Source organism: Neophocaena asiaeorientalis, unplaced genomic scaffold (genome assembly GCF_003031525.2).
Source record: "Neophocaena asiaeorientalis asiaeorientalis breed wild unplaced genomic scaffold, Neophocaena_asiaeorientalis_V1.1 scaffold78, whole genome shotgun sequence".
In the NCBI taxonomy this organism is placed as follows: Eukaryota; Metazoa; Chordata; class Mammalia; order Artiodactyla; family Phocoenidae; genus Neophocaena; species Neophocaena asiaeorientalis.
The window spans coordinates 10,204,766-10,229,461 of NW_020175018.1; the positions used below are offsets into that span (position 1 = coordinate 10,204,766).

The window sequence follows — 24,696 nt, forward strand, 5'->3', positions numbered from 1 at the left end:
TTAAAAAATTCTGGTTGTTGGCAAGACTTCGGGGTTTATTTCAGACTGACACTTGCCACATCAAACTCTGTAAATCCACAACTGACCACTATAGGTGGGGGAGACAAAGATCAGAGCAGTATTATTCAAAATGTAGACATAAGTTTATTTGCAACCTACAGATACAACAGGGAATGACAAAACATACCTTGTAAAGCTTTTGGATATGCTGTAGGAGAAAGCAAGCAGACTAGTGGCTGTCCAAATAAGTTTGTGAAATTCTGTAATATATAAGAATTTAAAACTTTCATTAAAGATTTGACCAATGATAGTAACTTTCCAAAGCATATCATTAGTGTATAGATTGGGTCCTTTTACTTATAAACAGATGCAGAAACATCAGTAACAGCTGAAAAGACTGTCATTCAAGTTTAACATGCATAACAGGTTTTCTTAAAGTGGTGAAGTTTATTAAGTGAGCTATTGATTTTTAAAGTAAAGGCACACACATGGTTGAAGTGTCACAGGGAGAGGGCATCTGGCTGTTTATCCAGAGGCTGCTCCATTGGGCAACATACACTAATATTTACAAGGGTAAATTTGCCAAGATCTATGATGTGGCTCTCAGCCTCACAGGCTCTAAAACCTGACTTACTGGTATGTGAAGATTGGATTAATCTCTCATTGTGAATCACATTAATTGCTCAGACAGAATGATGTATAAAACCAGAATGTGAATATGTTAATTTACGGTGAGAATTAAACTGACACTCACTACTCTTCGCATGATTAAGAATATCCTTTCCCTAAAGGCAGATCTGCATGGGAAGTAAAATCATAGACTGTTTGGTAAAACAAGAAAGAAAACTCCTAGGAGTAAACTTAATAAGGAGTGAAAAAAACAAAAATAACTAAAAAATACTCCTGAATGATAGAAATGAAGACTTGAACAAATGGAAAGATATATTGTGTTCTCAGAGGGGAACCCATTCTAAAGACGTCATTTCAATAATTTATTAAAATTTAAACCGAGCTCAACAAAAATAGCCACAGATTTTTTTCCGTGGCTGAAAGAAATTCTAAAGTGCATACAGATAAGGTACATTAGCCAGGAAAACTCTGAAAAAGAGCAAAGAGGGGGAACTAGACTTACCAGACACCAAAACATACTTCAAAGCCTCAGTAATTAGAAATATGTGCCACAGCGTAAGAGGCAGAAAACCAAACAAGAAAATGAAGAATCTAGAATTAGACCCCAAAATAGACAGGGCTTAAGGATACATGATAAAGATGATGGTTGGAATTGGTAGGAAAAACTGATAGCTATCTAGAAAAAAAGTTGGCTCCATACTTCATACCAAAACCTAGGATGAATTTCAAATATATCTGATTTAAATGTAAAAAAAATTAAACAATAACAGTGCTGAAAGAAAATAAGGGTTATTTTTGTCATCTAGAAGATCTTCCTAACTATTATAATTAAGATTGATAAACCCAGTTACAAAAATAAAAAATACAGCATGAACTAAATCTAAAGCTAGATGATGGGGCTTCCCTGGTGGCGCAGTGGTTGAGAGTCCGCCTGCCGATGCAGGGGACACGGGTTCGTGCCCCGGTCCAGGAAGATCCCACATGCCGCTGAGCGGCTGGGCCCGTGAGCCATGGCCGCTGCACCTGCGCGTCCGGAGCCTGTGCTCCGCAACGGGAGAGGCCACAACAGTGAGAGGCCCGCGTACCGCAAAACAAAAAGGGAGATGATGAATTGGGGAAAAATATTACGAGCTTTTTCAAATTCATAAGAAAAAGACTACTGTCCTAATAGAAAAATGGGTGAAAGGTAACACGGAATACAATATTGATTGATTTTCATATATGGAACCTTGATGCATTATTCAGATAGATTATTCTATTAGTAGGTCTATTAGCATTTTATTTAAAATTTTCTAATCTATAATTATAAACTAATCTGGGATAGAGTTTTTTGTATGTGCTATTTTTGTCTTGATATAGTATCATTATCATAATGATTCCTAACATTTATTGAGTGCTAACTATTGTCCAGGGACTATCCTAGGATTCTTAGCTCCTAACCCATAATCTTAACAATCCTATAAAATTATTACAGAGTAGGAGAAAGAGTCTCAGAAAAGACCAAGGAAATGCTCAAGGTCATATAAATGTCTTGTGGCCTTTTATAGAATGAATTGGATATTTCTGATATTTTCCATTGCTCTGGAAGTGTGCAGATTATAAAAGTTTAAAAGAATTTATTGGTGAACTCAAAATGGCTAGAGCCTTTTTTATATGGAGAAAAAGGAGATAACTTTGATCACTTCCCTCATACTATTTCATACCCTGTGATTGGGCTTTCAGATTTCCCTTCTTGTAGTCATTAGATATTTTTTTCCCAGGAAATTATCCATTTAACTGAGACTTTAAAACATTTTACAACTTTAGGGACTTCTCTGGTGGCGCAGTGGTTAAAAATCCGCCTGCCAATGCAGGGGTCATGGGTTCGAGCCCTGGTCTGGGAAGATCCCACATGCCGCGGAGCAACTAAGCTCATGTGCCATAATTACTGAGCCTGTGCTCTAGAGCCTGTGAGCCACAACTACTGAGCCTGCATGCCACAACTACTGAAGCCCGCATGCCTAGAGCCCATGCTCCACAACGAGAAGCCACCACAATGAGAAGCCCGTGTACCTCAACAAAAAGTAGCCCCTGCTCACCACAACTAGAGAAAGCCCACGTGCAGCAACGAAGACCCAACGCAGCCATAAATAAATAAGTAAATAAATAAATGTATCTTTCTTCAATAGATATTCATTGAACCTACAAACTAGACACTGTTCTAGGTGCTAGGGATACTGTAGTTAAGAAAAAAAACAAAAAACAGATTAAAAAAACCCTAAACCTGTCTTCCTGGAGCTGACATTTAGATGGGGGTGGAGGTGGCAGGTAGAGACCCACAGTAAACAAAATAAAGAAGTTATATAATATTACAGAAGCTGACAAGTGCTACATATGGAAAGACAGAATAGTTAGCAGCACAGAAAGATTTATAATCAGACTGTATTTAAATCCCAAATCAGCCACCTTGTGCCTTGGTTTTATCAGTAAAATGGGGATAATAAAAGTAACACCTTGTGTTGTGAGGATTAAATGTGTTAGAATAGTGCATGGCATTATATAGAAGCTAACTTATGATTATAAGAAAAATAAAGTAAGAAAAGTGGATAAAGAGTGCTGGGGAGGCATATAATTTTAAATAGGGCAATTAGGGAGAACTCTTAAGAGGCTTCAGCTGATTAAACACCTGGAAAACAATGTGGGTATCTTTGGAAGAGGATTCAAGGTTGGGGGAACACAACACAAAGATCCTACGCAGGAGACTGCCAGGTATGTTTGAGGAACAGCAAGGTCATTGTGGCTGAAGAGAACTGAGTGATAGGGAGACCAGCAAGAGATCAGAGATGCATCTGAGGTGGGGAGGAGGCATGTGAGGGCAGAAAACATGAAGCCTTTACTCTGAGTGAGATGAGGAGCCTTCGGAGATTTTGAGTAGATAAGTGTCCTAATCTGACTTACAGCCACACCGTGTTAGGAGAGCAAGGGGCAGAAGGAGGAAGCCTAGTTAGGAAGCTACTGCAATAATTCAGAGGAGAGATGATGGTAGCATGGACCAGGATGGTGGCGGCAGAGGTGGTAAGATTCTGGATCTATTAGTTATAACCAATAAAACATTCTGAAATGGATGTGGGTGTGAGGGAAAGAAGAGTCCAGAATGAAACTAAGGATTTGGGCTAGGGCAACTATAAAAGCACAATAGTCATTAACTGACATGGGGAAAGCTGGATCTGGAAGACGTCTAGAAATTCTGTCCTGGGCATGTTAGCTCTGCAGTCTCTGTGAGAATCACCAAATAGAGATGTAGAGTAGGTAGATTATATTCAAGTCTGGAGTAACTGAGAAAGGTCTGGGCTGGAGATATAAATGTGGAAAGTGTCAGCATAGAGATAGTAATTAGAGTCATGAAATTATGCGAGGGCATCAAGGGCAGTCTGTTGTAGCTGGAAAAGAAGAGGAAAAAGGATGGAGCCCGGGGGCACTCCAGTGATAGGTCAGAGAGATGAGGCAAAACCAGAAGAGGCTTAGAAAATCAGCTGACGGCAGGCCTCCTTTGCCCTGAGGCAATCAATCGAGCCACTTGCATTTAGGTTTTAAAGGCCTTATGCAGAGAAGGGGACAGCAGTCAGAGCTCAGGGTCTGCCTAAGATGGAGTCTAACAGAAAACTGGCCCTGCTAAATTGGAATCCCAAAGGTCTACACCCTTACTGTAAGGATGAACCAAAACCAAATTTCACACCTTCCTGCCCGCCAGGACCATGCCTCGGGGGACCACAGGAAAATTTTCTTGGTGCTGAGCAGAGCAGAGACAGAGCAAACAAACCAACCAAACAGTCCTGATGGTTGTAACTGTAAGCCAGCCCTCTTGCATGTTTGTAGCCCAGATTCATACCACCTAGGTAACCCCAAACACATGGTCCCCAAATGGCAGTGCCTCTAGGTGTCTAGCAGAAGCAAATGCAGACCCTCTCTGGATGAAAATACCATCATTCTAGGGCTCAGTGAATTTCCCACAGATAATTTTAAGGATAACAAGAAGAATCTAAGGATAACAAGAAGAATCTGTAAGGTCGGATCTTAACAAACGGCACCGCGAAACAGGAAAGCTTCAAGTGAGCTTCATTAGGGAGCGCTCCTGGGCGAGGTTCACTGGTCCGAGAGAAAAGGGCCAGAGAAGTCACACCCGGGCGAGGGTTGGGCAAGATTTTATAGGGGAAGAAGGGAAAGGGGTGTGGTGAATCTGGGAGGGCACAGGGTATTCCTTATTTGGTGGTCTTTTCGGGTATCCTGGGGACCGTTAGTCCCGCCCCTGGAAAGGCGGGAAGGCTGGGCTGGGTTCAAAGTCCCCAGGTCAGTTCCTGGAACTGGGTGGTCCGGAATGTCTCCAGGGCAGTTTCAGGAACTGGGTGGTCCGGAATGTCTCCAGGGCAGTTTCTGGAACTGGGTGGTCCGGAGAATTTCGGTCTGATGCAACCTGTGAATCTGATTATGTTCCCCTGCCTCGGGCCAGTTGGCCTTACATCCCGACATCTTTGGTGTAATGGGGCGGCGTTCTGATCTCTGGCTACTTCATGCTGAATGGGGGCGTCGAAAGGGGAGTCGGGCGACCAGAGGTCCGAGGCTTAGGGGAGACCAGCGGGGGGTTCTGTAGGAAGCAAGGTTTAAGGACCGAGGAGCATTTGGTTTGTGGCCACCCGAGAGACTTCCTCCATGCGCCTGCGAAGGAACCTAAGAAAACAGGGAGCAAACGTGAGCAAGATACAGATGAGAATTACGGGGCCTAAGATTGGTGTTAGCCAGGTATAGAGGGTGGATCGCCACCAATCGGGAATTGGGGAGGCGGACTGTTGGTGTTTGCGTTGGAGTTCTTCTCTTAAGCGATGGAGGGCTTTTACACTGTCTTCGAAGAGTCCTGTTTCATTGATGTAATAGCAGCATTCCTCCTGTAGGAAGAAGCAGGTACCTCCTTTGTCGGCCGTCAGGAGATCCAGGGCTCGTCGATTTTGGAGGGCAACTCGGGCTACTGAGGTGATCTGGCGCTGGAGGGAGGTGATGGAGGCGGCAGAAGCCTCGATGGCTAGCTGGAGTTTCTGTTCTAGGTCACGGGATGTTGAGACACTGTATGTTAAGGCTCCTCCCCCGATGCCCGCAGCAACGAGAGAGGAGGCGAGGGAAATGCCTGCGACCATAGGGAGAAAGATGGCCCTTTGGCCCTTAGAGAGGTCGAGGGCCCGCATGAGTGCTATCAGTTAAGCCCTTTGAGAGGTTGTCCCTTCTGGGAGGCTGTTAGCCTTGATAATAGTTGAGATAGTTACCACCGCATAGGCTGCCCGTCGGCGTCCGTCAGGACTGAGTATTGAGCTTCCGTCCACAAAGAGAGTGCGGTCCGGATTTGAAAGAGGGGTGTCAAAGAGTCCCTCTCTTGGTGGTTTGAAGGGTTCTATGACATGAGGGCAGAAATGGGATGGAAAACCCCCGGTGCCACAGATAGGCAGGAGGGAAGCCGGGTTCAGGTGAGGGGAGAGATCAAGAGAAATAGCTGGGTTTTCAATGAACAGGAGGTGGAACTCCTGGATGCGGGAGGGGCCCAGGAGGGAGAGAGACTTGTGGCCTAGGAGGTCGACCAGCCGGTGGGAGGAAAACACGGTTAGTGGGTGGGCCAGAGTCAGTTTGAGTGTTTGGTCAGTTCGGCTGCCGCTGCTAGGGCCCGAAGGCATGGTTGCCATTCCCGAATGGTTCGGTCTAGCTGTTTGGAGAGGTAAGCCACGAGGCGGTAGGAAGGCCCTACAGGCTGGGCAAGGAGTCCAGTTGCTATTCCGGCCCGTTCATCCACAAAAAGGTGAAAAGGTCGGTTTGGGTTGGGCAGAGAAAGGGGAGGAGAAGATATCAGAGCGTTACGGAGGGTGAGAAAGGCCTGTCGAACGGCGGAAGGAGAGGTGAGGGGTCCTTGAGGGGTTTCTTTAGCGGCTAGATATAAGGGTTTAGCAAACAGAGCAAAGTTAGGGATCCAGTGTCGGAAAAATCCTGTAAGGCCCAAAAAGGAGAGTTTGTTCCGCTGTTTCCGGAGGCTGGAGTTCACAGATAATCCGGGTGCGGTCGGCTGTTAGACCTTTTGTGGTAGGGGTAAGGTGGAGCCCCAGGTAGGTTACAGAAGATACAGATAACTGAGCCTTGTCTGGGGAGACCCGATAACAGCGAGAGCCAAGGTAATTGAGGAGATCTGCAGTATGTTGTCTTGAGAAGATGCTGTGATCCATGGGAGATGGCCGGCCTTAGGGCTGCTACAAGAGCTTGGGTTTGGAGGCCACCTTCTGGTGCATCCGAGCCTGTCGACTGGATTCTGCCAAATCCTCACGGCCATTATAGACTTTAAAGGCCATTTTTACCAGATCTCGAATAGGGGTTTGAGGGCCGTCTTCTGCCAGTTTTAATTTCTTTCGGATGTCCGGGGCTGACTGGGTGATAAAATGGGTGGCTAGGACCGCTGCCCCTGCCGGGGTGTCGGGGTCCAGCCGGGTGTAGAGAGTTAAGGCCTCTGTAAGGCGATTGAGAAAGATAGCTGGATTTTCGTTAGGTTCTTGGGTTATCTCTTTTAGTTTTTCAAAATTGACTACCTTATGAGCGGCAGCCTGCATGCCAGCCAGGAGGCATTGGATCATGAGGTCGCGTTTACGGTGGCCATCTTGGCCATCCTGATAAGTCCAGCCTGGATCGGTGCCAGGTACGGCAGTCACTCCAACAGGCATGGAGCTGTTGGTAAGGTGAACCTGATCTGCATGGTTTCGGGCAGCAGTTTGAATTCTTTCCCTCTCGTCAGGGGTCAGAGTAGAAGATAGGATCACAAAGATATCGTGCCAGGTTAGATCGTAAGCTTGAGAGAGGTAGCGAAATTCTTTGATGTAGCGGGAAGAGTCGGCAGAAAAGGAGCCTAATCGCTTTTCTATTTGAGAGAGATCTTGGAGAGAAAAGGGAACATGAACTCTAACTAATCCTTCCGCTCCTGCTACCTCCCTCAGAGGGCAGAGGAGATGTGGATCTTGGGAGTCGTGAGAGCGTGTATGTGCACTAATTGGCGAAGCAAGGGGCGTGGGAGGAGAAACCGCGGGGGAACGGTTGGAGGGGAACGGGTTCGGGAGGAGGAGGGACTGCTTCAGGGTAGGGTGGAGGTTGGAGAGGAGCTCTGGAGGAGGGAGAGCGAGAGATTCAGGTGGGTCGGCTAGTGGAGAGGGGTCATCATCAAAGGAAATTAGGGGCTTGAATGTAGGAGATGTCTGTTTGGCAAGAAGGATCTGGGAAGTGGAACAATCGACGCAGAGGGAAGGGCGGGAGCGCAAATACCAGAAGGCCTGAACATAGGGGACCTCGGACCATTTGCCTGTCCTGCGGCAGTAATTATCTAGATCACAGAGATGTTAAAATCTAAAGTCCCTTCAGGAGGCCATTTGGATTGATTGTCTAGAGGATATTGTGGCCAGGCCACAGTGGAACAGAAAATAAGCCGTCGGCGACGGAGATCTTGGGAGAAACCGAGGGCTGTAAAATTGGCTAGGAGACACCCCAGGGGCGTCTTAGAATCTGGTTTCGACTGTGAGGTTCCCATGACCCCCCTGTCTGTCCCTGAGTGAATGGAGAGGGAGAGAGGCGTCCCTGGTATCAGTCTCCAATTCACGGCAGGTCGGAGGGCGCTCTGGCGATTGGGACGTCTCCACAATCACCCGAGGCCCAGCGGGTCGGAGAGCGGTCAGGCAACTGGGACGCCTCCACAGTTGCCCGAGTCCCGGAGAGACACGGAGAAATCCCTGACGTGGCCGCGATTAGGGACAGCAAGTCCAGTGGGCAGGGACTCTGGGGGTCGGAGGGAACAAGGGAGGGGGACTTACCCCGTTTTCTGCCGGATCGGGTGGATGAGTAGAGGTTCCCTGGTTGTCTCCTGGGGGAGGGGAGGAGCGGCCCGCGCGGTAACCCGCGGGGCTTGGTACCCCTCCCGGGTTTTGGCACCAAATGTAAGGTCGGATCTTAACAAACGGCACCGCGAAACAGAGGAAAGCTTCAAGTGAGCTTCATTAGGGAGCGCTCCTGGGCGAGGTTCACTGGTCCGAGAGAAAGGGGCCAGAGAAGTCGCTCCCGGGCGAGGGTTGGGCAAGATTTTATAGGGGAAGAAGGGAAAGGGGTGTGGTGAATCTGGGAGGGCACAGGGTATTCCTTATTTGGTGGTCTTTTCGGGTATCCTGGGGGACCGTTAGTCCCGCCCCTGGAAAGGCGGGAAGGCTGGGCTGGGTTCAAAGTCCCCAGGTCAGTTCCTGGAACTGGGTGGTCCGGAATGTCTCCAGGGCAGTTTCTGGAACTGGGTGGTCCGGAGAATTTCGGTCTGATGCAAACTGTGAATCTGATTGTGTTCCTCTGCCTCAGGCCAGTTGGCCTTACAGAATCTAATCAAAGATAATCAAGCATACAGGGATACAAAAACAGCAAAGGGTGTCTTTAAGCAGCAAAAGCAGATTTCAGGTGTAAGAATTACCAGATAATAAATAATATAGTAAGTATGCTTATTAAATTTAAAGAAATAAAGAACAAACTTGAACACAGAAAACAGGGAACTATAAAAAGGGCGGTGAATTATTTGAAAAAGAACCAAACAGAACTTCCTGAAATGAAAAATACCACAAATAATATAAAAATCAGTAAATGGGTTTAATAACGAGTTAGTCACAGCTGAAGAAAAGAATTTGTGAACTGAAAGCCAGATCAGAAGAAATTATCCAAATCTCAGCCAGAGGAACAAAAAGATGGAAAATATAGAAGAGAGGTCAAGAGACATGGAAGACACAATGAGAATGATTATGTAAAATCAGAGTTCCCGCAAGAGATGAGAGAGGATCTGCAGCACAGCCAAGATTTGAAGAGATAATGGCTGAGAATTTTCCAGCAATAATGAAAAACTCTAACCTACAGATTCGAGAAGTCCAGCAACTCCCAATAGGTTAAATATAAAGAAACAAAACCTAGATAACTGCAGAACGCCAAAACAAAGAGACGGTCTTTCAAAGTAGCAAGAAGGAAATGGAATGAGTGAGGCTGACTGTCAGAAGAGCTCTTAGGTAATCTTGTTATGAAGGTGAATGCCTTCCTAGACCACAGCAATCTACAGTCATAAGTCAAACACTTTAGGACAAGGCTGTTTAGATAAGTATGACTGTTTTGACAAATGTGTAAGTCATGTTTACTGGCAGGGATCCATCTCTGTCATATATAATTAAATACTCAAAGGATTTTCTTCTTCCAAGGAAAAAAAAAGCAGAATTCAAAGAAGTGTTGCCCAAAATGACAGGTTTGTGTTTTTTTTTTAACCCCACTAGTACTACATTATTACAGATAAAGCCTATTCCCTGTTGGAAATTTGAGAGCCTAAATGTGAGCCACATTTGTTATGTTACAGACCTCGGCATTTCAATTCCTCTCTTCTGAAATGAGGCTCAGACTAGCACGAAAAGCTCCTCTTTTTCTAAATGTAGAAACATCTTGGGCTTTGGAATGAGAAAGACTGCTGGAATCAATTAGGCAAGATACTTAACCTCCAAGAGCAGTTACTGCAGCTATAAAATAAGGATAATGGTGACTACCTTCATTTAATCATTCAACATATATTTATTGAGAATCTTTTAAGTATGAAGCACTGGGTACATAAAGGTACATGTATATGCAGATATAAACACACACGAGGGGCTTCCCTGGTGGTGCAGTGGTTAAGAATCCACCTGCCAATGCAGAGGACACGGGTTCAAGCCCTGGTCCGGGAAGACCCCACATGCCGTGGAGCAACTAAGCCCATGCGCCACACCTACTGAAGCCTGAGCGCCTAGAGCCCATGCTCTGCCACAAGAGAAGCCATGGCAATGATAAGCCCGCACACCGCAAAGAAGAGTAGCCCCTGCTCGCCGCAACTAGAGAAAGCCCACACGCAGCAACGAAGACCCAACACAGCCAAACATAAATAATAAATAAATAAATTTATATTAAAAAACAAAAACACATGGACTTCAGGGAAAACATAGCATAATGCTGATAGACCTTTACATTCTGGGCAGAACAGCTGAGCTTGCTCAGTGAATATGACTAGACCACGAAGACCTAAAGACACTGACATCAGAGATTACCCAACTAAATGGCCCAGCTAGATTGCCACACTGAGCAGCTCACTGTGACAAGCCCTACCTAGAACCTCAGAGATTCTAACCATTTTGCTAGCTTCCACTCTTATATCTGAGCAGAAGGGCAAAAATTATGAGTCTCTAAAACAACATATTCAGGAAAAACACCAGAAACAAACCATAATGGAGGAAAGAGACACCATGCAGGGAGAATTTTTTAAATGATCATTGACATTCTCAAAGGGAAGAGAAGATATTTCAACCAGGATAAAAACCGATTATATATGTGTATGTATATATGTTTTACATACACACAGATACATCTATATCTTTGTGAAAGAAACATCTAGAGAACAAATGAAAAGCTCAATAAAAGGGTCAGAAGACAAAGGCAAGGGAATTTCCTACAGAGCAAAAAGACTGGAAGATGGAAAATAAAGGGCAAAAAAATCAGAGGACTAGACCAGAAGGTCCAATATATGAATGACAAAAATTCTCCGAAGAAAGAACAGAGAAAATGGAAGGGAGGAAGCCACTGAAACAACTCAAGAAAATGAGCAGAGTTTGCAGATTGAAAGGACTCACTAAGTACATGCCAAGTACCATTGTTAAAAGTAAACCCAGGGGCTTCCCTGGTGGCGCAGTGGTTGAGAGTCCTCCTGCCGATGCAGGGGACACGAGTTCGTGCTGCGGTCCGGGAAGATCCCACATGCCGCGGAGCGGCTGGGCCCGTGAGCCATGGCCGCTGAGCCTGTGCGTCCAGAGCCTGTGCTCTGCAACGGGAGAGGCCACAACAGTGAGAGGCCCGTGTACCGCAAAAAAAAAAAAAAAAAAAAAAAAAAAAAAAAAAAAAGTAAACCCAGACCAGGGCACTCTGTTAAGAAGCTGAAAAACACTGGAGACAAAGAGAAGATCCTATATATTTCCAGGGACTGAAAACAAGTCACATGAAAGAACTCAGAATTAGAATGCTTTGTACTTCTTATGAAATACTGGAAGCTAGAAAGCAATGGAACAAAGCCTTCCAAATTTTGAAGGGAAATAATTTCTAATCAATACCAAAACTACCATTTAAGTGCAATGGTAAATCAAAAACATTTGCAGAAGTCCAAGACTTCAAATATTTTACCTCATATTCACCCTTTCTCAGAAAGCTCCATTTTGCTGGAGATGCTACAGTAAAATGAGCGAATAAACCAAAATGAGAGAGTAAATGAGAGTGTCCAAGAAGAAGACAGAGGATTCAGGAAACAGGGATTCCAATATAGAAGAGAGAGGAAGAATTCCCAGAATAATAATGAAAAGAGATTCAGGGAGGAGAGCTGTGCAGTACATGTAGAGGGCACCAGTCCAGAGGCTTTGCAAGAGAATTCATCCCAAAGATAAAATTAAGAGAATGATGCATCTGAACAACCTGAAAGAAGATTAAGCAAGTGGTGAGGAGCTTGGGGTTGAATCTGTGATAAGTTCAGAAAAAGAACCAGGAGCAAGATAACATTATTTGCTCCAGGAAAAGTAGAAAGTTGCATAGAAAAGAAAAAGTTTACTATGTGGCTTAGATGTTAAAAGCATTGTATAGTCATAATAATATAAGCACTAAATATTCAGTGAATCAAAATTATGATATGTCTATTGTGTGGATAAAAGTTATAAAAGGTATGAATATGAAATGGGGATAGGAAGGGGAAAGAGAGCTAAATTTTTCTTCCATAATGGGATATCAATACATGCTGCTTAAAACATGTATTTTAAGAAATACAAGAAATAAAGATATTTCTTTAAGAATCAAGAAATATCAATACCAGCATGTGATTTAGAAAAAGAATGGTTAAATACCAAAATAATTAACTTAAAAAGATGTAAATTGTAGCCTCTGGGAAGAGGCAAACAAGGGTAGGGCATGAGAGCTGGAGACTGCTGTTGTTAGTAACTCCTGGCAGAACCTGGCTGAGTAGATCTCACCCTTACCACACAAGGGAATTATGCTGATACCTGAGACCCACCCCAGGCCAAGCAAATTAGAATCACAGGAGTTGGGACCCAGGTACAAGTGGTTTTGAAGAGGGCTCTGAATGTTTCTGATGCACAGAAAAAGAACTATAGCTTTCAACTATATGGATGAGTTACTTTCATAAAAATTAAAAAGTAATACTGAAATGAAGAAATAACATGAAGTGTTTGTATTTACATGAAGAAACATTTAGAAAACACATATATGTTCGTAAAACATTCATATGGATGAAATGGATATAACAAAGTATGTACTGAAGAAATAATACATGTCACCCAGCTCTTTTTCATTAGAAACTTGCAAAATGATAGTTTAAGAATTTTTATGTGCTTTGTGGGAAAAGTAAATGTCAGACACTTTCATATGTTAACACAGAGAACTGCACACCTGATTCAGAGGCATTAACTAGTTTTTTAAAAGACTAAATTAGTCTACATCATGCCCTTATTTGCCTACTGCCCATGGGCTCCCCATTTCATTTCTAAAGATCAGAATGTTCTTGACAATTTAATTTTTTAGAGGAGTGACACTGCACGTGCCATCAACACCAAACACACACAGAAATCTATTATTCCACGGTTATCCTGGGTGTTGGGATATTGAAATTTAGAATTAAAGCATGAGACATAATTCCAATTATGCACAATGGTGTTTTTTCAAAATCATCATCCAATACGCAGTCTACATCCAAACGACACTCTGGAAATAGCAGGCACATAACATGAATGATATTCTTGAGATTATAAAAGATGGTATCAAATAATGTCCAATTAAGTTGAGAGAAATGAACAGATTGTGAAAATACTTTCAGTGCATGCTAGATCATAGTAAGCAATACACCTGCTTACTGTGCATCAACACATTCTGTCACACTGTTAAACTGTAGCAAATGTTTCCTTTTCACTGACAAAGGCACAGAATGCTTTTTTTGAATTCTGTGAAGACACAAAATGCCTGGACTCTTCTGATTTTATATGTTTATATGGGGTAGCCAATAAACCTTTTCCTCTAGCAGCCGCCCACCCTCTCAAAAAGATTAAAAATGACAACAGCACACTCACAATTTAAGAGTGTACATAGCTAGTTTTCCTAAAAATCAAAAGTTGTAACGTTAAACTTGACAAAATGGGTAGCAAGAAACATGCTGAACAACGTAGGGTGGGATGGATGCTCTTGGAATTCCGACTTTAAAAAGTGAAACTAAGCATGAAAATTAGATGGAAAAATATGCTTGGGGTCAGCTTTTTTGGCTACCAGACATTTCTGTTGCTCTCCTGAAATAAACGTATTAACGTTTGCTTCCCCATCTAATATATGAACACCCACAACAGAAATAATTTTAATTGGCAGATCTGTGTTTCCAGCATATTTCTGAGTATACTGTCCACTAATGAAATATTCCAACCATATACAAAGGGCTCCAAAAATTCTGTTTTCATTTTCCTGTAAATTACTATTGTTTGAATTTTAGCATCCAACTTTAAAGTGTCTCACTGCTGCCATTCTTTATACAATCATTGAAAACCACTGCTTCTATAGCAAAATATAAAAGAAAGGATTTTCACATTAAGTCCCTGTTACTTATTTCAGACTTCAGGGTCATCTTTTTTTTACTTACTGTCGCAAATTAAAAAAAACAATAATAAGTGCCTCTAAAACAATTTCTGTTGATATTCAATGAATATAACTCTATAACATGGGATAGAAATTCCACTTAAACTATAGTAGCTCAGTGTATAGAGGGGAAAAAGTTTGAAAACTAGAAAATAAAATGTTCCCATATACTTCAACCTCTATAAAAGAAAACTATTCTGGGTTATATAACAAAAATAAACCTCCCACCAGTGATCTTGGAAATCTTGAATTTTTTTTCCCGCAGGAGGATTTATTATTTTCCACTGAGTGTCCATTCATGCGTTTTCTTCTTGTTTCTATTCATAGCACCAGATCCTGACTAGCATGCACAACCTCAAAAGAAAAGAAAGACTAAATACAAACTGTGTAAAATTAAATAAAATAAAGCAAAATAAAAAGGCACATGTTCAGATTGGTTACCTCAGGGTGGTGCCATAGTGTCAAACGTGGAATAGCGCTCATGGAACTCACCTTATACGCAACACTATTGGATGAATCCACAATGATGAACAGGGGCTTCCTTGTGAAAGGATAGAGATCTCCAGGATGAAGGCTGGGAAAACAACAAGAGTAACAGTGAATGACTGTATAACTTTATCAGCCAAGTCTCAGAAATCTTAATTATCAGTTTGGTCTGCTCACATCTCCTTTTTGTCACAGCACTGGGAGAAAAACAAAGATTAATTAAGCAAAAGACCAAAAAAGCCTGTATTTACTGGGGTAGACAAGTTAACAGTTTTATTTGGAAAAAAAAAATTCGAACATAATTACTATTCAAGAATATTCAAGCTAAAGAGAAGTCTCTATATTTAATATATATATTAATATATTTAAAGATGGATAAATAAATACACACGAAAATCTCAGAAGTCAGCATTTAGGGACTTTCTTAGTATTTAAAAGTTCCTCCTAAGAACATGTTCTGAAAACAAGATGTAATAACACAACCAGATTTCTATTTCAATGAATCTTTCAAAATCTATATCCATTTTAAAGATTTTTATTATTTTAAGCTATATCTTAATATTGCAGACAATAAGCAGGGGCTCCCCTTCTATTATCTACATTTCCTCTGGACATGTGCATCAGAATCAGCTGGGGTGCTTGTTAAAGATACAGATTCACTGTGGCCCACAGAAGGCTGAAGTCCAGTAACATGCATTTGAGAGCCACTGCTTAAGGTCACAATTTTGGTGTGCATGCTCTTTCCCATGGTTGGTGGACAATGTGGGTAGTTTATAAATATTTATGTAAATATACAAAATGATGTTGTCAATGAGCAATATCATCAAACCCCAATATATTTCAAATACAAGTTTTTCTGATATAAATCATTTACAACTATGGTCAACTATAGCACCAACACATGGCTTGGGGGACCATTAGCTATTATACGTGTAATTTGAAACATTTCCCTCTGCCCTCCCTTCCCTACTCTTTAATATGAAGAGTTACATTTTTATGTAAAGGGTTATTAGAAATGCAGTTTCAAGCAAGTCCTGTTTCCTCTATAATGAAACTGCTCTCTCTCAGCTAGGGAAATTTTAGAGCCCATAATGGCCCAACCAGTGAATGCACTGAGCAAACTTTCATGGATGAAATCTCCTTGAAATCATACAGCTAACTTCATTTTTGCTATATCACACCAACATAACCTTATATTAAAAAGCTTATATTGGAAAAAAAAAAAAAAAGCTTATATTGGGCTTCCCTGATGGCACAGGGTTAAGAATCCGCCTGCCAATGCAGGGGACACGGGTTCAAGCCCTGGTCCAGGAAGATCCCACATGCCGCAGAGCAACTAAGCCCATGCACCACAACTACTGAGCCTGCGCTCTAGCCCCTGCAAGCCACAACTACTGAGCCTGCGTGCCACAACTACTGAAGCCCGTGCACCTAGAGCCTGTGCTCCGCAACAAGAGAAGCCACTGCAATGAGAAGCCCACGCACCACAACAAAGAGTAGCCCCGCTCGCCGCAACTAGAGAAAAGCCCACGTGCAGCAACAAAGACCCAACATAGCCAAAAATAAAATTAATTAATTTTTAAAAGGCTTATTTTGATATTAACGTGCATCATGTCCTGCCTTATTATTTATGTATATATTTATTGTCTCCTCCAACTTGAATGAACAGATCTCCAGTGATTGAACAGTTCCTGACATATAATACATACTCAATAAAAAAATTGTAAAATAAATATTAACCAACAATTCTAATTGCCTAAGATAGTCAGAGCCTGAGATATTGCTGGAATCCAAATAAGTGTTATGAATAGCAGTCTAAGGGAACATTCCATTTTACTTAATATTTTATAAGAGAGAACTATAATTTTTATAATACATACCAGTGCATTTCCTTGTGGGATTGATTTCGTTTGTGGATGGCATCTCCATTTATAATATCCCGGTTACTATTAGTAAGTACCCCTCCAAAATCATAAGGACCTATAAAAAGAAAGGGAAGAATCCTAGACTTCAATTGGAGAGTAGCATTGATTTGATGTTCGAACACAAAGGTGTTGGGTGAATCTTTCATCGATACAAATGGAAGATAATTACAAAACATTTTTATTAATTGAAAATTTAACATTTTAGTTTAACATAGCATTTAAATGATTTCAGCATGTTGCCTGTTCCAATATTTTAAAAGATCATCTGACCATCTTCATCAGTTCTTCAGATTATAATGAGAAACAAAACAAGAATCTACTGCATCCCATTATTCTGGGTAAAAAAGAGATGGATATCTGGGATGTTCAAAATGATCTTCTCATTTCAAGCAAAACTAAAATCTCAAGTTCAACAAAATTATTTAAGTAAGAAAGTTGCAGAATGAAGTCCTAATAATTTCTTAAATATAATTTTAAAAGGGCCACTAATTGTAAAAATGTAGGGAAATTTTTGAATGGAACTTGAAAATTCTCACTGACAAAAACTTCATTTTTAAGAAAAGAATTACCAAATACCAGTGTAGGAAAAAATCCACTATCATTATTATTACATCAACCACTGTAATTCCGGTTTGGGAATTAGCCTTTTCCCACTGGTACTATCAGTTAGTTAAATAAACTCTTGTGTAAATGGAACAGCAACTGTGGAATGTTAGGAATAATCTCTCTCAAAGTACCATTCAGTTAGTAACTACTGTACTTTGAAAAAAGTAAAACAAGAGATCAATACATTAGGCGGGGCCCAGAAAATCTGATTCAATAGTGTATAAGATATGGAAATAATTATTTATAAATAAAAGTACTAACTTTATCACCAAAAAATTAAAGTATTTATGATTTTGCATCACTTTTTTTTTTTTGCGGTACGCAGGCCTCTCACTGTTGTGGCCTCTCCCGCTGCGGAGAACAGGCTCCGGACGCACAGGCTCAGCGGCCATGGCTCACGGGCCCAGCTGCTCCGCGGCATGTGGGATCTTCCTGGACCGAGGCACGAACCCCTGTCCCCTGCATTGGCAGGCAGACTCTCAACCACTGTGCCGCCAGGGAAGCCCTGATTTTGCATCACTTTTAATAGTGTTATATTTTATCCCTTAAAAAAAAATCACAGCAATGAAGAGAGATTTATTTTGTTTTGTTTTCATTTTAACACTTTAAGAGGATCTGTAGGTCATGCAAGGAAGATGGCAGGGACATGCATTGTATAAAGGAATGCAAATTTCAACAAACAAATGAGGAGGAAAATGTTAAGGATGTTAAGAACATTTTTTTTTTTTTGTCCCAGTAAAGATTTAATTGCCTTGTTTACATCCAAGCTACTCATCTAGTTCAACCAATTTCATATATTCTGGACTCACATGCTCTGGACAGCTTCAAGTTTTTATTCTAAAATAGCATCCCAATATTCTACAGATTGAATCCATAAAACCAAAGAAAGGACACAAAATAAAATTATGTCAAGGACTTGAACTTTCACAGTTACAAAAGTGCACTGATTTCTACAAGACTTTCAGCCACAGTGAAGCCGCTGACCAGATTCCCTAACACACTAAAGGCTCAGAAAAATTCAACGATGTGAAGTAGATAATTAGGCTTGGTTATTCCATGCACATATATGTGTTTGCTTTTAGCAAATCTGTTAGAGAGGCATGCATGTAGTATGTGAATTTGCTGATCTTTTTTAACTTTACCGTATAATATTTCAGCAAATAAAACAGACTGGGGTATCTACAAGATTGCCGATTCAGCAAATAGACCCGGTTTCAAATTTGGGAGCCTCTCTAGAAAGCTTGAGATTGTCTGTGGGCTATGGGCCATCGCCTTGTAGAAAATAAAGAGAATTCAAGCCCTGCTCACGACAGGGAGCATTCCTTTATTGTACCTTCACTATCAGAACGACCTGTGGGGAAAACGCCAGTGGCTGACAGGTAAATCAGAAGCACACTATTGGCAGGCAGCTCCTGAAATTAAAGAAAATCACATACACAAAACGACAAACAGGAAACGACAGTTTTATTGAAAGTTCATGACATTTTACAGTTGTAGGGAAAACAAGAACCTAATTTAACATATAATGGTCTCTTCCAAGAGAAAAGTCACTCTTGCTAGTTCCAACTTATAACTGTCTACACAGCAAAGGTTCATTATTAACCTATAACCATTGCCAAAAGTTTTGAAGACAATCTCTGCTTCAAAACCCCATCATTTAAAGAACGTTCTCTGGAAAACTTAAGATGGAGAAGTAAAGATCCTGACTATAGGTCTAAAAGACAAACTTCCATCCGTGCCTTTCTCTATATAAACTGAGAGGAATTCCCTACTCATGGTTCTTTCAGACGACCAAAATGTTTCCCAGAGCCACCATTCAGGTGGCTATTCTATTTATAGAACATGCCTATAAAATCTGCTCCTGTTTTTCAGTTCTGCATTGACTATTATGCCTAAAGCAGTTTAGCAAAAAAACCCGGAGAAAGGAGAATGATAATTAATCAATATTCTCATTAATTAATGGTAGGGAACATTCATAACATAATAAGCAATTTCCATTCCAAAAACAGCTATGATTAGGATATTCTAAGGCAGTTTTCATTTTCATATTTTTCCTAAATTCTTGACTCAAATATTCAAAGAGAAGAGTGACTCTCAGATTCCATTTAAGGCACACTTTCCCCATATACTAAAAAGTACTGGATGATAGATACCTTAAAAGATGCTGCTAAGAATGTGTATAGTTGGCTGAATGTTGGTTTGTAGAGCAGGTACTTGTGGGGGTTTTCTCGCCTGGTAGGCTTGTCAGCTGATTCCTATATTTACACACAGAAAACAATGCACATACAGTCGGTCCTCTGCATCCATGGATTCACCCAACCACGGATCAAAAATATTTAGAAAAAAAATTCTAGAAAGTTCCAAAAAGCAAAACTTGAATTTGCTGTGCACCAGCAACTATTTACATAACATTTACAACTATTTACATATAATTTACATTCTATTAGATGTTATAAGTAATCTAGAAATGATTCAAAGCATACGAGAGGATGTGCATAGGTTGTATGTAAACACTATGCCACTTTAAATAAGGGTCTTGAGCATCTGCAGGTTTATCCACGGGGGTCCTGGAACCAATCCCCCGTGGATACTGACGGATGACTATACAAACTGTACTTGACATATGAATTATCAATGCCTATTTTTACTATCCTTTTCATTAAATATCTTTTTTTAATTAGCATTATGCTTATTTATTTCTCCTGCGTCTCATCAGGAGAATTCTTTATTCACACTCATGGCTTTCGCTGAATAATAGCATTCCATGAGGAGCAGAAGCAGCAAATTGCAGATGTAGGGAGAAGGTCACCTGCATTCCTGGTTTATTCATCTGGGAAGCTAAATTCATTGGCTCCCTTTCCAGGGCTTGTAACATCCGGAACATGTCAACAGTTAGTTCACTGAACTTAACCTGCAAGGAAAACAAAACTGACCGTTAATGCAGTACGCAGACCTTGAAGTGTTTAATCATATTGTTACTCTTGACTTTCATGTGTACCTGATGACATTGGATATTTTATTCCAAAAAATTTCAAAAGACAGAAAGTTAAAAAAATTATACAGTGACACCCTTATGCTCAATAGCTAGATCCTATAACATTAACATTTTTCTATATTTGCTTCAACACGTCTCGCTCCATCTATCAATACTTCTATCAATCCATCAATTTCCACAGGTATTTTTAAAAACAAAAAGTAGTCACGTAAACACAGAGACCTATATTAGATCCCATAAAACATGTTAACTTTTGGCAAACCAGCCAGGCTGCAATATGACTATGGCCCATTTTAAAATCACTTCATTACATTTTGGCACTACATAATGTTTAAGATTGAATCCTGAGAATTGCCTGGAGGTCCAGTGGTTAGGACTTGGAACTTTGACTGCCGGGGCCCTGGGTTCAATCCTGGGTTGGGGAACTAAGACCCCACAAACTGCGTGGCACAGCAAAAAAAAAGAAAAAGAGAAAAGACTGTATCCTTTTCTATTTTGTTTTGTTTTTAACAACTTATTTTTTATTTATTTTTGGCTGCGTCGGGTCTCAGTTGTGGCATGCAGGCTCTTCACTGCAGTGTGCTGGTTTCTCTCTAGCTGTGACGTGCAGGTTTTCTCTTCTCTAGTTGTGGCGTGCGGGATCTGGGGCGCGTGGGCTCTATAGTTTCCGGCACGCAGGCTCTCTCGTTGAGGCACGCGAGCTCAGTCGTTTTGGCGCGCGGGGCTTAGTTGCTCTGTGGCATGTGGGATCTTAGTTCCCCGACTAGGGATTGAACCTGAGTCCTCTGCATTGTAAGGTGGATTCTTTACCACTGGACCACCAGGGAAGTCCCCTCCTTTTCTATTTTGAATAATACTTCTACAGAACTTCATGTAGGCAAGGTTTTAATTTAAATTAAAATGTTTTAATTTAGAAATTTGCAAATTAAAGCTTTAAAATCCAAAATTGGAGAATTATAAGAAAAAGTTAACAACAAAAATGACAGATGTAAGGGAAGGATCCAAAATTAAAACTTGTATAAGTAATACATATAGAAAAGTGTATCCATTGGTGACCTTTCCAATATCCCATAATTTTCAGTAAATTACAGTTGTAGTACCTTAAATCCTCATTGTCATGGGACTATTCTGTCATGAAAAAATATCTGAAATTTGCTTTTGACAAATGGACTTAAAAATAACTCCTCCCCCATTTTTGCCTGATTGTAAAGGCAATATACAGATGTAGAAAGTTGTAAGGAAGAAAATAAAAATCACTTAAAATTTTGCTAAATTTTTTAGAGATAAATCTTTTATGATATTGGTAAATTTCTTCCTTGTCTTTTTCTTGTGCATATATGTATTACACATAGACATTTTCACATATATAATAAAATAATTCTGTTTACATAGGTCCATATTATTTTCACTTGCCATATCATAAGTATCTTCTTCTGTGATTAAAAATTCTTTCTAAACCATTTAAATGTCTATAGTACAGTCCATATATAGACACAGCATAATTTAATTAACTATTTCCTAGCAAATGGATGTTAGGATATTTACAATGAAATAATTCTGTAACAATCAAAAGTACTATTTTTCAAAGTGAATTTTAAGCATAATTCCTTCACAATTCTTTACCTGGTTATTACAATTACCAATAATGAGTGCATCAGCCAGAGACAACTGTCCCACAATCATGCCCTGTTCCAGCAATGGGGCTCCTGTTTCAGCAAGGCGATTAGACGTGATAACAATGGTATTATCATCATTTAATACCATCACAGGGTCTGCCTGGAGAAAAAGCAGTAAGTGGTTGATGGCCAAGACAAAATGTCAATATAAGAAATTATTCCTTCTTTTTGACATATACACATAGTAAAAAAGTATACCACATATGCATTTACATACATAATTATGACAACCTTTCTTGTCAAGAACTGACCTCAATGAAAGCTGCTACTTCTTGAAGCACCAGGTTCCATTCCACTTGATCTTCAGTATTAAAGCGGTGAGTATAATCTTCAATTTCATCCGAGAGTTCCTGATTTTACAATATCACAAAGAGAAATGGTTATAGAAAAAAAATCATAAAAATACATTGTATATTGTACCATACTCCTGACAGAAACTGATACAGTTAAGAAGTTTGATTATTATCAGTATACGGTCCCAGTTATAACCAAAACAGAATGAAAATTACATGGGCTTGCTTCAAAATCAAAAACTCCAAAATGATAACACATCAGTAAGATCTTCATAGAAATCCACAGTGACCCATACCTACTCTGCTACATCAGCAATGACTTTATTAACAGGAAACTCTTAAAGGTAAACCCCCCAAAATTTTAACATTAAAAAATATATATATAAATTCTTTGTATTTATATCATACTATTTCTTTTGGAAATAATCTTATTAGTAACTGGGGATGGAGGAAGAAGGCTTGTCAAAACTAGCATGTTATACTGAATCACTTTGCTGTACACCTGAAAATAACACAATACTGTAAATTATACTTCAATTAAAAAAAAAAGCAAAAACTAGCATGTTATACTCGAGCGCCAAAAAATCAAGAAGTATGCCATTGAAACCACTAACTGAATACAGAGTGTAACCAGAATGTAGCATGCAATAATTACAGATATTAAGTTAATCTAGAATGCAGTTAACTCTTAATTACCTGAGGTAATGAAGGATAGAGTGATGCAGACATACTAAAGGGAGGAAAAATCGAAACTCATTCACACCTTTGTAAAACATTTTTCTTGACCTAACTTTTCAATTATTTTCTTAAACCAAATATTTTAACTTTTGTTTACATTTGCCAACCATTCATGGATGGTTGATGAAATGTAAAGTAAACTAAGGGGACAAAAGTAAGAAATTAAGACAATTATCTCTGGTGTATTTGAAATATGAAGAGTTGGAAAATTTTTTTATCATTACCCTTGTCATAAGTTACCATACTCTCAAAGTTGTAATGATTTAGATATATCAAAATTATTTTAACCTTAAATCTATTTTTAAAAAACAAAATTATCCACAGACAATGAGAGATTAGGATTTTAATGATTTTAAAGTACATTTACCTTCACCAGATCCTTTACAACATCCATTTTGTTGAGAAGAAGACAAACTACTATAAATCTTGCATAGTATCGTAGCTTCTTAACTACCAACTCAGGTCTATGGTAGAAAAATGGAAAATCATTCATAACATTTAAAAAAATATGCTTTTTGATTTTTCTAACTTTCTGATAGCTTTTTAAACTCTTTTGATACTATTTTGCACAGTTAAAAACATTGCTTCATATAACCTCTAGTCTTTTAACACATTTCTTACTCAATGGTTCATTACATTGTTCATTCATATATTAAATTCATTCAAGAAGTATCTATTGAAACTTAAGATGCATCAGGCACTATGCTAAGTACTAGATTAGAATGATTTAAAAAAAAAAAAACTATAGACACAGTCCCTTCCCTCACAGATCTTACAGACAGAAAAGTATTTAAAATGTAGAGGAGACAGATAAATACTTAAAATACTGGAATAAATATTACAATGATGTAATATTACAAAATATTACAATGATTACAATTTGAGCCCACAGGACAGGATCTTGGGTGAGAGAAGGCATCTTAGCGAGAGTAATGTTTAAGTTAAGACTATACGGAAGACGTTACAGTAGAAACTAACACAACACTGTAAAACAACTATACCCCAATAAAAAAAATTAAGGGCTTCCCTGGTGGCGCAGTGGTTGAGAGTCTACCTGCCGATGCAGGGGACATGGGTTTGTGCCCCGGTCCGGGAAGATCCCACGTGCCGTGGAGCGGCTGAGCCCGTGAGCCATGGCCGTGGAGCCTGTGCTCCGCGACGGTAGAGGCCACAACAGTGAGAGGCCCGCGTACCGGAAAAAAAAAAAAAAAAAAAAAAAAAAAAAAAAAGTCACTGCAATGAGAAGCCCATGCACCACAATGAAGAGTAGCCCCTGCTCGCCACAACTAGAGAAAGGCTGTGCGCAGCAACAAAGACCCAACGCAGCCAAAAATAAATAAATAAATATTTTTAATTAAAAAAAGATGAGAAGACAACTAGTCAGGAAAATATGAGACAAAAAGACTTCTAGGAAGATCAGTCTTTGCTTTGAAATCTTATTTTTCTAACGTTAATACAATCAAGCTAGTTTTCTTATACTTACTATTTGTATGCCATATCTTTTTCTATCCCTCTACTTTCAAGTACCTGTGTCTTTTCATTGTAACGCATCTTTTGTAGACAGTATATAGTTAGGCCTTGCTTTTTTATCCACTTTG

At 40.2% G+C, this 24,696-nt stretch overlaps 1 protein-coding gene across 1 annotated transcript in view; it reads right to left on the bottom strand.

The window, feature by feature from the left end:
* SCAI (suppressor of cancer cell invasion) overlaps positions 1-24,696 on the bottom strand; it is a 134,191-nt gene that overhangs the window by 13,576 nt on the left and 95,919 nt on the right. The window contains exons 7-15 of the mRNA XM_024762112.1: positions 23,466-23,562; positions 22,319-22,417; positions 22,015-22,167; positions 20,206-20,307; positions 19,550-19,651; positions 18,730-18,808; positions 16,746-16,845; positions 14,872-14,953; positions 188-260 (exon numbers count right to left, since the gene is read on the bottom strand). Coding sequence (XP_024617880.1) covers positions 188-260; positions 14,872-14,953; positions 16,746-16,845; positions 18,730-18,808; positions 19,550-19,651; positions 20,206-20,307; positions 22,015-22,167; positions 22,319-22,417; positions 23,466-23,562 — 887 coding nt within the window. The remainder of the gene's footprint in view (positions 1-187; positions 261-14,871; positions 14,954-16,745; positions 16,846-18,729; positions 18,809-19,549; positions 19,652-20,205; positions 20,308-22,014; positions 22,168-22,318; positions 22,418-23,465; positions 23,563-24,696) is intronic.